Source organism: Monodon monoceros, unplaced genomic scaffold (assembly GCF_005190385.1).
Source record: "Monodon monoceros isolate NGI ecotype Baffin Bay Population unplaced genomic scaffold, NGI_Narwhal_1 Super_Scaffold_7, whole genome shotgun sequence".
In the NCBI taxonomy this organism is placed as follows: Eukaryota; Metazoa; Chordata; class Mammalia; order Artiodactyla; family Monodontidae; genus Monodon; species Monodon monoceros.
In genome coordinates, this window is record NW_021703784.1 from 83257969 (window position 1) to 83272007 (window position 14039).

At 53.0% G+C, this 14039-nt stretch overlaps 1 protein-coding gene across 4 annotated transcripts in view; it reads right to left on the minus strand.

Annotated features, from left to right (window-relative positions):
* Positions 1–14039, minus strand: part of ABTB2 (ankyrin repeat and BTB domain containing 2) — a 181058-nt gene that overhangs the window by 12825 nt on the left and 154194 nt on the right. For all 4 annotated transcript variants that reach the window (XM_029206939.1, XM_029206942.1, XM_029206940.1 and 1 more), the window contains 4 exons: positions 7093–7245; positions 5571–5736; positions 2610–2699; positions 1942–2043 (listed from right to left, as the gene is read on the minus strand). In XM_029206939.1, the coding sequence (XP_029062772.1) occupies positions 1942–2043; positions 2610–2699; positions 5571–5736; positions 7093–7245 (511 nt within the window). The remainder of the gene's footprint in view (positions 1–1941; positions 2044–2609; positions 2700–5570; positions 5737–7092; positions 7246–14039) is intronic.

Below are 14039 nucleotides of genomic sequence, written 5' to 3' on the forward strand. Positions count from 1 at the left end.
CAGGGAGGCTTTGGGGAGGGGCCTGTAGTTCCCTCCTGTGGCACGTGACCAAGGACCGGCTCACCCGGGCGTCCAGGCAACCAGAATTTTCGAACTCCTGGTTACCTTCAGGGCTCTAAGTGTCTAGAATCTTCGCCTCCACTCCTGTGGCCTTAGACCAAGCCCCTAAGCTATAGGGACCTCTGAGCTATTTCTCCCTTTCAAACAGTTTCCTACAAACTGGCTGCAGTGATCTTTGTAAGAACTCACACAGATGAGCAGAAGAGAAGGCACCACCCCCCAATCAACCGGGGGAAACTGGGGCTCTGGAGGCAGCAGAGGTAGTGGGAACAGCAGAGGTGTTAGAGCTGAGTGCCAGTGCTAGCCACAGACCAGTGGGTGACCTGGGGCAGGTACCTCAACTCCCCAAACCTCAGTCTTCCTCATCTGGAAAATGCAAAAGAGGCCCGCCTTGCAGCCTTGCTGGGGATGAAATGAAACGGTGCTCACCTCTCCATAGGGGCTCAATAACTAGTGGCTTTTAGGGTTCTCATCAGAGAGGTTCGGTGAGCTACCCAAGGCTGGGAAGTGTGGGGCTGGGGCAGAACCTCACTGTCTGCGACACCAGGTGGCCTCTCCCCATTCTAGCAAGGGCAAGTCTTGCAGGGGACAGATGGGGCAGGGCTAACAGATACCAAGCAGTTCCAGCTGAGCCAGCCGGCTTTGCCTTGGGGCAGGGGTGGGTCTGCTTCACCGAGAGGTGACTTCAGCTCCATCTCACCTTTCCTGACCGGCTGCTCTGGAGGGAGCCGCCTTCCAACCCTCCCAGGTTTCCGGAGACCAAAGCCCCCTCAGAGCCCGTGCTTGGCCGGCTAAGGCAACACCGCGGCCCCGCCACCTGGAGACCAGGTCCGAGGGGCCCAGGCTGACCTCTCAGCCTCCCCACAGCGTGGAGCATGGGGGCGGCTGTCGGTAGGAGGCTCCCGTCAGGCAGAAAGGACATCGCTGCCTGAGCCAGTGTGCCAAGGTGGAAGACGAAGAGGCCTGCCTGTCAGGGTGAAAATGGGCACCAATCCAGGTGAGTCCAGGGCACAGCCCTGCAGGCCAGTCTGGGCTAGCGTGGAACTCTACTCAGGGCCTTAGGAGGACGCGCACCAAAAAGCAGGCAGAATGTGGCAGTCAGCCCACTGACCACCATTTACTGCATCCCTCCTATAGGCCAGGCCTGGGTGCACAGCGATGAATAGGCTGGACATGACCCCTGCTCTCAAAGGCCCCACAATCTAGCAGACAGCAAGGGTGGAATACGAACTCCCAGGAAGGAGTCTGGAATCCTGTGGGCCTGTGGCCTGAGGAGTGAAGGAGTCTGGGAGCCAAGTGGCAGTGTCACCATGCCTCATCCACGGCTTCCACTTCTAGGCCTGAACCCCCTCCTCACGTCAGCCACAGCTACTGGGACCAAGGTGGGCACAGTGTGGCTTGGCTTGACAGGCGAGCTGTGCCAATCTGAGTCCTCTTTCAGGAACTGGGGAGCTGAGAGACTACGCCTGCTACCAGGGAGGGGCAGAACCGGAAGGACAGCATGCTGTATAGAGCCGGCAGAACTCATTAGGCAGTAAAAACAGCTAAGGGTTGGAAAGATTACTGGAGGAGAGAAACGGAGCACACCTGCACAGATTCCAGCACGCCCCAGGACTCACCCACAGATGCAGAGACGCCAGGCAGGCCTGGTACTACTTGGGCCTGTGTCTTGCTCCCTAAAATTCTCACATGTATCCTCACACTGAAGCCTGCTCCTGGAGGCAGACCAGGTGGGTCTTTGCTGACCAAGTGAGCTAGCGTTACTAGCGCCTCTGGTGTCTGACTCCAGGCTGCTGCTCACACAGGTAAGGCTGGGGATACGCCTGGGGCTCAACCCACCCATCAAGCTGAGGGCATGCTGCATACCTGGCAGGAGCTCACCTGGACCACAGAGATGTGTCCATGTAGGACAGCAAATGTCAGTGAGGTCCAGTGCCGGCTGTCAGGGTGGATGGAGGGGTGCCTGGGAGAGTTGCTTGGAACCTGGAAAAATACCACAAATGATCAGTGTTTCCTAGGTCAGTGACATTCCTGGGCAGGTGACACAGCCACCTGAGCTAAGGGGAGCCCTGCAGGGATGGTGACTAGGAGTCAACTCAAGAGCTTTCTACATTCGATTGGCAATGTCTGCCTGGAGTACCCTGTGGAAAAGGCTCAAAAGGATGTTCAATTAGTGATGTCTGCCCTGGGCAGAGAGACGGCAGAGAGGGAACACTTTATGCCTCAGAGGGAGGTAGAGCCAGAAGTATCTGGGGATGGTGGGGATGGCTGGGGATTAGGTTGATAAAATGGGAAAGGTGCTACAGTAACAGAATTATGGCCATTCTCTCTGCTCGACTCCCCTCTGAGCTCACTTCCTCTCTGACAGAAAGTTCAAATCTTGAGGAAAAACCCTCTTTGCTAACTGTGATCTCTGTGCATCTTGCGTCTTCAGTCCTCTGAGACACGTCTAGTTGTCCATAGCATCACAGCCAGCATGGATGACGAAGACCTTGGGGTGTTCTCTTGCTGGGTTAGGAGCCCGGTGCAGCCCTTGGGGGCTTTCTCACCTGGATGTCCAAGTTTGCTCCAGCATCAATTAACATCTGGACCATCGCTTCATCCCCAGCAGCACAGGCATACATCAGCGGCGTCATACCCTACATGAACCAAAGGCAGATGCTAAACTGTCTGCAAACAGAACATGAGGACACGTGTTCCATAGGTGTCTCTGCCCCAGAAACCAGATCCAGGTCTTCCTGCTTGACCAGCTGCTCATCCTGAACAATCCTGTGTCTTGTGCTGAACAAGACAACCTGCCCCCCCTAGGCCCACTGGACGTATGACACCTGAAGGATGAGGAGGGGACATTTCCATGAGCACTACAGGTCGCCAGAAGGGCAAAGGGCACAGGCCCCATGGCCAGACTCCGGTGCAAAGGCTACTTCTGCTGTAAACTTGGTACAACTTACTTGTACTCCTCTGTGACTCAGTTTCTTTATCTTTAAAATGGGAATAACAACAGTACCTACCCATTAGGTTGTTGTAAAGAGTATGAGTTACTAGGTATAAAGTGCTTAGTACAGCTAACTAAGGATAAGCTAACTAATTAAAATAACACAACACTATCACTGCTACTATGTTACACTGCCACATCCAAACCCACCCCAGGCCCTGTGCTGGTAAATCACCGTGTGAAGTGACTTACATGCATCGTCTCATTTAATGACCATGCCATCCTTATTAGGGAGGTTCTGTTATTGTCCCCACTTCACAGACGAGCAGAGAAGGGGATTAACTTGCCCAACAGTCACACGGTAAGTAAGAGGATGAACTCAGCTGGAACCCAGGTCTGCCTCAGCTGCGAAGCTCTCCCCTGAGGCATCTCACGGAGGGTGGAGAGGTTGACTTTAACATCTCGTGCTGTGAGCAGTTCTGAGCTTTTCTGAAAGCTGAGGCCCAATCCCTCCCTGAATTTAGGTGGGCGATTAATGGAGCTGCCTCCCTGGCGGGGAATCTCCTCGGTGGCCAGTAATAGCAAAGGCAACGGTGGAAAGTGTTATTCCACAGCTGGATGCTGGCAAGCGTTTGTCTGGAGCCCCGCGATGTTACTTATTAGGTTATCTGTGTGTAGACAAGATCTCCTTACCTCATAAATCCTTGCCTAGTGCCCAGAGATAAAGAAATGGCCCAAGATTAATCACGGGTGAGAGGCCTTTTTACCCACAGATCGTTCTGCAGACCCTGAGGCTGAGGGAACAAACAGGACCGAACATTTAGAGAAAAGCCCGCTGCCACCGAGTGAGAATCTGGCTTTGTTTTATTCCCCTTGGCACATGCTTGACTTCTTTTTTCTCCACACATCTGAACATGATTTGGAGTGTAAACCAGGCTACAAGCCTTCTAAGGAGAAACTGCTTTTTTTGTGTTGGCCCCTCCCCGCTGCAGGTACCTAAAGAGGCTAAATCAAAAGAGGCTGATTAACAGATTTCAGGGATGATCATCACCGTATCAACAACAGAAAACTGGACGAACCTTTATTGAGCATCTACTATGTGCCTGATGTGAAAGCCTCACGATAACCCTATGGGGCGGTTATTTATTCCCACATCTTAGAGGTGAGGGGACAGGCTCAGAGGGGTGCTTGTCCAAGCTGCCACAGCTATGACAGGAGGGCTAAACTCCAGGTCCGTCTGAGGCTAGTGTCCATGGGCTTCCCCACTGCACTGCTGGAGGAAGATGATGACCCCCCCAGGATGAAAGCCCCATAGCCTGCATTGACAGAGGCACCTCGGGGAGATCCCAGGACCCAGCCTGTCGCCTCCCTGAGCTCGGCTGCAGCATACCTGTCCTAGCTCGCGCCTGACTGTCCCACCCCGACGCTCCTGCCCCCAGCATCTCCTTTCCCTGGAATGCCTTCCCCACTCCTCTCCATTGCATCCGACCACCCCTCACTCCAGCTTGGCCCAGATCCCCCAGGAGAAAGCCTTCCCTGGCTGCTCAAGCCCGACATGTCAAAGTCCACTCTGGCTTGGGTTCGCCGGGCGCCTCATTGTGCTCTCCGCCATGCTGTCATCTCATCCGAGAGGGCTATGTGACCCTTCAGCTGTCATTTAACTTCCCTCATGCTTCTGTGTGGGTTTCTAAACCCATATAGGAAATCCATTACCTATATATTGCAGAGCTCACAAAACGACATCAAATACACAAACTGCATCTTCCACAGCGGTGAAGAGCCTGGGGTTGGACCACTTGGGTTCTTCTAATCCCAGCTCTGCTCCTTACTAGTTGTGTGACCTCTGTACCTCAGTTTCCTTATCTATAAAATGGGGATTATACCTACATCATAGGGCTGTGGTCAAGATTAAATGAGTTCCTCTGTGCAAAGTGCTTAGAACAATGCCTGGAACACAGTGAGTGCTATATAAATGTTAGCTATTCACAGCAAAAACAAAAAACAAAGCCAAAAAAGTCAAGTTAAATTCTACCTAAAATTGTTAATTGCCTCCAACACTTCCTCTCCCCTTTTCTGGCTTCATTTAACGCCTTAGCACTTTTCACTAACATACGTGTGTGTGTGTGTGTGTGTGTGTGTGTGTGTGTTTCTTAGTATCTGTCTCCTCTAATGTTAACTCATGAAGGCAAGGATTTCTAGAGGCCTGGAACGTGGCAGGCACACAGGATGCTCCAAATACAAGTCTCAGTGATTATGATCTAGAGCTCGCTATCAAGCTGACTCCTCTGGACTCTTTCCCAGCCCTGCACCCTATGGGGCAACCTCCAGCCTTCCAGTGAGGGGAAGCAGAATCCCTGTTACAAAGGATTTCCAAGGGGTGTTAGGGAAGTCTCTGAGTTGACATTGTACCTGGATGGCAGGGCACGATTCAGGAAGCAGCCCACCTCTTAGAGCACAGAGCTGAGTGGGCGGGTCTCAGGTTTGGGACAGAAGGGACTGTGCCACCAGCTCCAGTGGTCACGAACCCCTCTGGACTCTGGTCCTGAGCCTGGCTGGCGGAGTGCTCAGAACGCACCTGGTCATCCATGGTGTTCACCCCGTCGGGACCCAGGGCCTCGATCGCCTGGCTGATGAGGTCCGTCCTCCCGCAGTTGAGCATGCGGAAACCCAGGTCCTGGTTGAATTTTTCAGTAGCCGCTGGGGCATCCAGCCTCCGGAAGGAACTGAAACAGCATTCGGGTCTGCGCAGAAGAGACCGGGGTGTGTGAGCATGGCTCTTCCTGCTAGGACGTGGCCTCCCTATGAGAGGTGACTGTTCTGGGCTGGTGCGTGGTGTGAGGATGAGGTTGGCAGGGGAGGACTGGGAATTACTATCTAATCGGCAGTGACTGGCCTTGTCACGCTCGGTGACAGGAAGAGCACATAAGTCGGCTGTTCTACAAACACGTTAAAGACATGCTCTGAGCTCTTGGGAGCTGTCAGTTGTCAGAGACAAAGTTCCCATCTAACATAATCTCTCAGGGGACTGCTCTGAGGAGGAAGAAGCTCCAGCTTTTGGGCCTTGGGCCACGGCTCTTGGCTGTATAGTTTCTGCACAGAGAAGGGCGCACTCTCACTCTCTCAGTCATCGAGGCCAAGCTCCAGTTCTTGCCTCTCCATCCTCTCGCCTCAGCGCTTCCTGGTGAGGCCCCGAAGCAACAAAGAGACGCAGAGAGTGGCCCAGACTCCCATTGCATCCAAGCCATCCTACCAAGGAGAGTCACAGATAAAACCTGCGTCTGCAGAGGGCACACCACAAGCTCCCAACAGGTGGCTTCAGCCTGGAGTCGTGATTAGGCCAAAGAGTAAAAAGTACATGCCACAGAACGAGGTCCTGGCATTTGCAATGGAGACAGAAGACAAAAAAAAAAAAAAAAAAAAAAAAGCAAGGCTCTTCCAGGTCAAGCATGGCCAGAGGAACGCTTCTCTGAAACAACTTCAGGAGGCCAGTCCAATGCAAGAGAGGCACATTGGGAAGGTAACTAAGAGCCCAGGCTTGGGGCCATACGGGCCTGGGTTCAAATTCGGGCATGGTCACGTTGCTAGCTGAGTTACTGGGCAAGTTACTGTTCCTCCTGACCATCAGCTTCTCCATTTGAAACATGAGCATTAAAGCCCCTTCTTCTCTGAGGTTGTCACGAGGACTGAGAAAGTGCACGTAAGAAGGAAGGGCTCAGAGCCGGCCTGCACCTAGGAAGTGCTCCAGAAAATGGTGGTAACCGCAGGAAGGAGGCCCACTTCTGCTGCACACCCCCAAGTGGCCCGAAGAGTCAGACTGCGAAAGCTCTCCCACCCAAATCCAGATGGGAGTCTGCCCTGCGGGCCCGACCCGGGGCTGCCGAGGGTGCATTCGAGAGCAGCCAAGGTCCAGAACACATCAGTTCCAACAGGCGGGCTTGTGCAGAGAGCACCTTAGCGCAGCTCGAGCGAACCGCCTGCAGCCCCTGCCTGCTGCCCGCTCCCGACCCAGGAGGAGGAGGGAGCAGAGGGCTGACCGGGGACTGGGCATGGACACGCCCCCCCACCCCCACCCCACCCCCGCCTCCCTGGTTCCGTACTTGAGCTGCCGGGGCTCACAGTCCAGGCCGGGCAGCAGCAGCCGCGCCGCCTGCCGGATGTCGCCGCTGTCCACGGTGAGGCTGCGGCGGTGCTCCGCGTAGGTGATGGCCACGCGCATCCACTCCATCAGCGGCGGCAGCAGCATGAAGGGCCTGGGAGGCAGCAGAGAGAGGGGGTCAGGCCTGGGCGGGCTGCTCCCTGAAGCACAGAAGGGGACCCCCTTCAGCACCCACTCTCAGGACAGTCGCGGAGGCTGGGTCCCCTGTAGCCTTCCAGCTGTGGGAGGTGGAGGGGGCCTGACTCTTCTCCTCACGGAGAGTGCGATCTGCCCCATTCTACAGGAACTCAGTCAGGACTCGGAAGGAATCCCTGTCGTGGGCCACGAGCAGAGCCTGAGGGCCTTAGGTGGCCCATCAAGGAAGGGGCTTGCCAGCATGTGGAACTGGGGACTCCTGTCCCCTCCACAGAATTCAGACGGGATCTCCCTCTCTGCAGAGGGGAGAGGATGCCTGCCTTCTGGGTGCTGGGGTGCAGAGGAAAGAGTCGAACAGACCCAGGCTCCAAACCCAGCTGTGCCCCTTCATCACCACAGACAACACCCCGAGGCTGTTTTCTTCTTCACTTGTGAGGGGCAGTCCCCACTTCTCAGGATCATTGTGAGGCCACGTGAGACGACACATGGCACACTACCTGTGTGTGGTTGACAGCCACTCTCTCCTCAACTGACCCCCGGGCTGAGGTGGGCCTATGTCGCTTCCTGTGGCAGGCAGGGTGGCCCCAGGCTGGCGCCCGAGGTCCTCCAGGGAGGACCTGTCCCAGGACCTATGTCACACCCAGAACCCATGGCCACGGTGTGGGGCAGCTAGGAGGAGGCAGGGAGAGGCGGTTGGTCCAGCAAAGCCTCTGAGCTACAAACTCAGGGGGCACCGGTCACAGGCGTTCTGGGCGCCAGCAGGGGGCACCATTCACAGGACAGCGACTAGTGCCCCCTGGTGCTGAGCAATACCATGGTCCTGCCGCTCAGGGCCGGTCCCTCCCCGCCCCAGGCCGTGCGGTCCCTACCCCACGAAGCTTGACTCCTGTCCTCCGCCCATTCTGGCCCATGTCCCACGGTGAAGACCTCGGAAGACCACTCCACAGCCCAGCAGACCCCATGCTGTGGAGGGGCCCCGACAGCCGGTCTTGGCTTCATGCCTACCGCCCCCCATGCCCCCTCCACATCCCACTTCATCTGATACCCTGGGATCCTTGTGCGTTAGGCCCTTGCTGTCGCCATCTTTCCCCTAGACACACAAGAGAGGTACTCTGTCCAGGAAGACGACCTCCATCCTCTCCCCTCAGCTCCTGAGTAAATCAATTGCAGGGAGTCACCTAAAGGTGTCCTCACATGACTGATCTCAGATCTCAAAAGCTTAGGTCATCGTCAGAGTTTGCAAAGCTTCTCTTCTTGAGGGCAAAGGATGCTTTCACTTACTTATTTATTTATTTATAAAGAGAATCGGATGGGATTCTTGAACGTGGTTCATTTGGAAATTATTTTGATGTCCTGGTTCTGTCATTTCTGAAAATATTTCTAGGTTTGAGTCATTTCACTGGTGCACTGAGTGTACCAATCGCTATGGTGACAAGGCGGCCACAGGCTGGGAAAGTCTTGTAGCCTTGGCCTTCAAGGATGCCCAGAACCTCACTCAACTTACTTTCCAAGCCTGGCTCACACCTTTCATCAGGACACACCTGACCATCAGGCATTCGTGGTTCTCAAGCCCACCCTGCCCGTTCCCACCTCCACAAGAACGAACCAGCTCTCACCTCTGCCCATCCAGATCCTATTTATCCTTCAAGGCTTAGTTCCAATGCCACTTCTTTCTAGAAGCCTTCCCACATCCCTTTTCCAAAGAAAATAATCTCTTCCTTCTCCAAGATCCCTTACAATTCTATTCCAGAATGAATGCGTCTCATCTTCCTGACTAGATTATTCCTCTTCAGGACAAGAACGATGCCTTCGTCATCTCTGGTTCTCTAAAATATACCCAGCACAGGACTTAGACACAACAGATCCTCAGTAAACCGAATGACTGCAAGGATGGCTAAGCATCAGGAACGTGGCATAATGCATCCAAGTTATCAGCTCTGGACCGAGTCCTGTTTCTGCTCAGAAAAGAATGGCATATACTTTTCAGAGTCACAACGTGGACTCGTTAGAGTGGGAAGCCAGGACCCTGTGGTGGGGGAGCTTGTAGAATCCAGGAAGGAACAACAATCCCTTTGTGAATTACTCCCGTTTCCAAGATCTTCTTTAATTGTGAATGCCCATTTGAATTCCCCCCAAATGTTATTTTGGAATTTTATAATTCTTACACTCCAATGCTACAAGGCAAGCTCAGAGACATACTTCTACATGTCAGTCCTTCTGACCCAAGGGGAAGGTTTTATCTAAACCACCAGCACTGGAGACTGAAGGTGAACAAAAAGACGGTTCGTGGATTTGCCAGCCATTCTTCCCTATTGTGGCCAACGGCCAAGACAAAGAGCCGCGTGTGGCCACGAACGCTCTAAGCAGCATCTCCCAGCTGCACTACGGGAAACCCAAGAGGGAGGGAGCTCAGGAAACCATGAAGTCTAATCAGATGGTGTCACGATTCATTCTCCCGCCTTGTGCCTCTTACAACTCGGCACATGAAAAGACGCAGTGTTGATAACAGGGGGGCAGACACTGGGGGTTGGTTCATTCAGCCTCCATTCTACCATCTTAGCTGAAGACGTGGAAAACGGAAAACTACATTTCCCAGACTTCTTTGCAAATTAGGCTTCACCATTAAGACGAAGCTGCACGAGATCTGGTAAATGGATGTGAGGCGGAGGCCACCTTTGTGTCCTCTCTGCTTGTTTCTGCTAGCAAGTCAACTCATAAAACAGGAGGGATTTTTTTCCCCCTACAGAGCATTCCGGTGTCCGTTTCCCAGCTTCCTGAGTGCTCCAGAGGCAGCAGTACTGCTACTGAAGGCAGTGGCAGAAGCTTCTTGACTCCAGCTTCAATCCTGAATTGCAGTTCCCAGAGTTATCTCCGAGGGAGTAGCCGCCCTGATAGCAAGTTCTGTATTGTCCTTGGAGTCATTCCTGGAGGTTCAGCCTTGAACCTGCTCCTTGAGTCCTTCCAATGATTCTTTTGGCACTGAATTCCCTGCATTAAATCCCTTCCTGTTTAAAACACCTAAGGTGTTTTCTGTTTCCTGAATTGCACACTGATTAATATTCTTCAACATACAAAAATCCTTCAGGGTTAAAATTGTCACTCTGCCTCTGGGGTGGTGGCTGGTGCCCACCTGTCCACAAACAAGGCCATTGCAGCCCCCCAAATGACCCCTACAGGCCTTTCTCCTTGGTCTACCCACCTCCCTGACCTGCGGCCCATGGGAAGGTAAAATGATAAGCAATTCATGGACTTTCTCAGTAACATCCTTCCCTTGGGCTGTGGGTTCCAGGCTACTATTTCCTTTCTGGTAATTTCATCTAGCCCACTGGGTATGCTGAGAAACTGGCCTGCATTACTGGACATTCTGGAAAATCCCTATCAAAACTCCCATCTGTACCGGCCATGGCTGCATCCTGACTGTGGAGTGAAAAGGCTCTAGAGGAGCAAAGCTGGGAATGACTGAGTATGCGTCATCCCCAGGGTCTCTCTGCTTGGTTCCCTCCCAGAGAAAAAAGCCTGTTTCCCTCTTCTTGCCTTTTCCCTAGGCTGAGTGTGGCTGCAAGCCACTGACTGTCCCCTTTGCTGGGTCTGGCACCACGGAACAGCGGTTCTCAAGCACTTTGGCCTCAGGATCCCCTTTGTACTCTTACAAATTACTGAGGCCCCCAAAGAGCTTTTATTTACGTGTATTGTTCTAGCGCTAATTATTGTATCAGAAATTAAAACAGAGAGCTTCAAACATCTGAATACACAAACCCATATCCCGTCAGCCATCAGACTGATACTATGCTCACATGTCACACAGCTTCTGGAAAACTCCCTGGAAACTTGTGAGAAAATGAGTGAAAAGGCAAATAACACCTTATTATTGTGAATATAATTTTGACCCTGTGGAGTCCTGAGAAGTCTCATTGAGAACCACTGCCTTAGACAAATGTAGTCGATCCCTGAGGCAAGGCTGCTCTCAGGCGTGGGGCTGGGATTCTGCCCCGGTCCAGCCAATTCTAGAATGGTGTGTGTTTTATATGCATGCTCCCGGCCTAAGGATCTGAGGATCCCACACTGAATCCTCACTGGGAGACAGCCCTAGTTTTAGGAAGCAGCCGAACTGGCTCTGTAACCTTGGGCAGATCATTACCTTCTTTGGGCCTGTTTTTCTTTTAAAGATGGTGTTAAGTCAGTGGTTTCTAGACATTTTCCATCATGAGAAACACTTTTGCTGTTATTTCACAGCCTCCACATGACAATAGCTGTACCTACTATACCGAGGTCAAGAACATAGGCTCTGGTAGGAGACGGCCCTAGGCTGCAATCCATTGCACTCTCAGTGAATTAAACTGTGATCCTGTGCAAGTTATTTTATCTCCCTTAGCCTCAGTTGCCCCATCAGCAAAATGGGTATAAATAACAGGACCACCTCACAAGATGGTCAGAAGTTATGTACATAAAGGGCTTAGCACAGCATTTGGCACATGGTAAGTTCTTGGTAAAGGTTAACTATTACTACCATTTTAGTGTCTGTTGATAGAGAAAATACATAATAGCAGAAAAGGCTATAGGAATCTGGTCCTTAATAGGTCCTAATTATTAATTTAATAATGCCTCAGCTCCAGCCTTCTTCAAGTCCAGCCAATTCCTTCTCCACACACCCCAACCCTCCAGCAAGTATAAACATGTAAAGCTTGCGAAAGCCTGCCAGCGAGATGCCCACCACCCACTCATAAAACAGAGCAACAAACACAACCGCTAAGTGGAGTGTGATCTGGAGACCGTTTCTGGCCGTGCAGACACTCGGCCTTGGCTGTCAGTAACCTTGAAGACGGGAAGGGACGACGACAACACAGACCCAGGGGCCATGGGGTCAGAAACATGCGAGGTGGTGACGGGGTGCGCACGGGATGACTGTGAGGGACCTGCCGCCCCTAAATGCCGTTGGCAGCCTAACCAACCTCAGAAACACCACACACACACACACACACACACACACACACACACGCACGCACGCAAGCGCATCCGGTCAGGCTGCTACCGTGACAAACAAAGCCACTTAAAAGGGTCACCGACTGGGAGCATTTGTCTTTGTGTGCATAAAATAGCAACTAATGTCACTTGGGGGGAGGTGTAAAATACACCAAAGAAAACGGGTCTTTAACAGGAAGGGGGGTGAAGAGGAGGAAATAGAGACCCGGGGAGGCCGAGCATCTCACCCAAGGTCACAGAGCCCTTTAGCAGCAACAGGGGGCCCAGCCCCATGTGTCATGACTCAGTTTCTCTTCCTCTCTCTTTAAATTAATCATACAGATGAGCCTGAGAATATCAAGCCAATGGGCTCACAAGGTCCTTCAATAGGACCAGGCCTGCAAAAGCCATTTTTGCCTGTTAAAAAAATGAAAGAGAATAAACTTCTTAAGGCCTTGGTTTTAAGAGGTCCCTACAGCCTGGGGAAAAACAAAAACCTCTGCCCCACTCAGCAAGCATATGATTCATTGGGATTACAGCCCTATAAGCAGTGTCTTAACAACATGAAACAGGAAACGCCTCCAATTTCCAGCTCAAAGCAGGCTCTGTTCTTCCTTGAGGTGGGCGGGGCCTTAGGGAGAGAGTCAGGTTGGTAGATGGGGCACAAGCCTGGAACTGGAGGCCCAGGCGTGAGAAGGTCTTGTGCCTCTGTCCCCAACTGGCAGGCCAAGTCTGGGGCCAGCAGGTATGTCCTCTCTGCGCCCACCCACGAGGACTGGGTTCAAATACTCAGGCAGGCAGATCTGGGAGGTGCCCACTGGCTGGGCAGGGCCTCGACACCCGGCCTGAGCTCAGCCCTGGGAAACCGGGCTGTGGTTTCTTAACTTCCACCGTTGGCTGGGAGGACACAGGACTCTGGGGCGCGGGCCTAGCTGGGAGGGTCTGGGGAGGCCCATGATGCCTTAGAGCCCACCCTGCCTGTGAGCATCCTTAGTCCAGGAAAGGATTCTCACAGGGACCAGCTACACAGCTGCAGGTGATGGTCAAGGGAGGGGGTAGCCAGAATGTCTCCCACCCTCAGCCCTAAAATCTTGCACCGACTCTGCCCCACCTTCAGTGGGAATCACTGCTGAGCACTGGCGTTGAATGGGGTGACCTTCCCCCCAAATCCATCGTTCTCAGGAAGCTTGCTGGGAAGCACGCCGCTTCCACGCCCTACCCTGCTGTGCCGCCTGGGCTGGGAGCTGGCAAGTGGCACCGTCAGGAACCTGAGAAGATGCCAAGCTTTTCCCAATCAAGCGACAGCTCTTCAAGCAGAGACTGCTCTAGGTTGGTCAAGGTCGGCTCTGCTCTGCCAGCTCTGCGGCCCTCACCACAGGTCCCCCAAGATTTCTGGAGGGCCACGGTGGCCGAACACCAAGCCAAAACATCCATGGAGAATGAAACCAACATTGTCCCAAATGAAGTCAGATTCCACTCCCAGTACAAAGGAAGCGATTCTAGTCTGGTTCACATGTTGGACTAATTATTTTTCTAGAATTGCTTGGTAAACCAGAATGGTTTGGCTCAGCTTGGAGTCAGAGCCGGGCAGGCATCTCTCTTCTGACCCCGGGGCCTATCTCCTCTGGCAGCCCCGCTGCCTCAGACCCTGTAGCTGACCCCTGGCAGAATCTCCACGTGGGGTCAGGTGACTTCTGTTAGAGGCAGGGCTTAGGACTTTCTTCTGGGAAATACGCTTTTCTTATTAAAACCCATCTGGTACAGATTAGAGGCACCAGAAAAACCTCCAGTTGC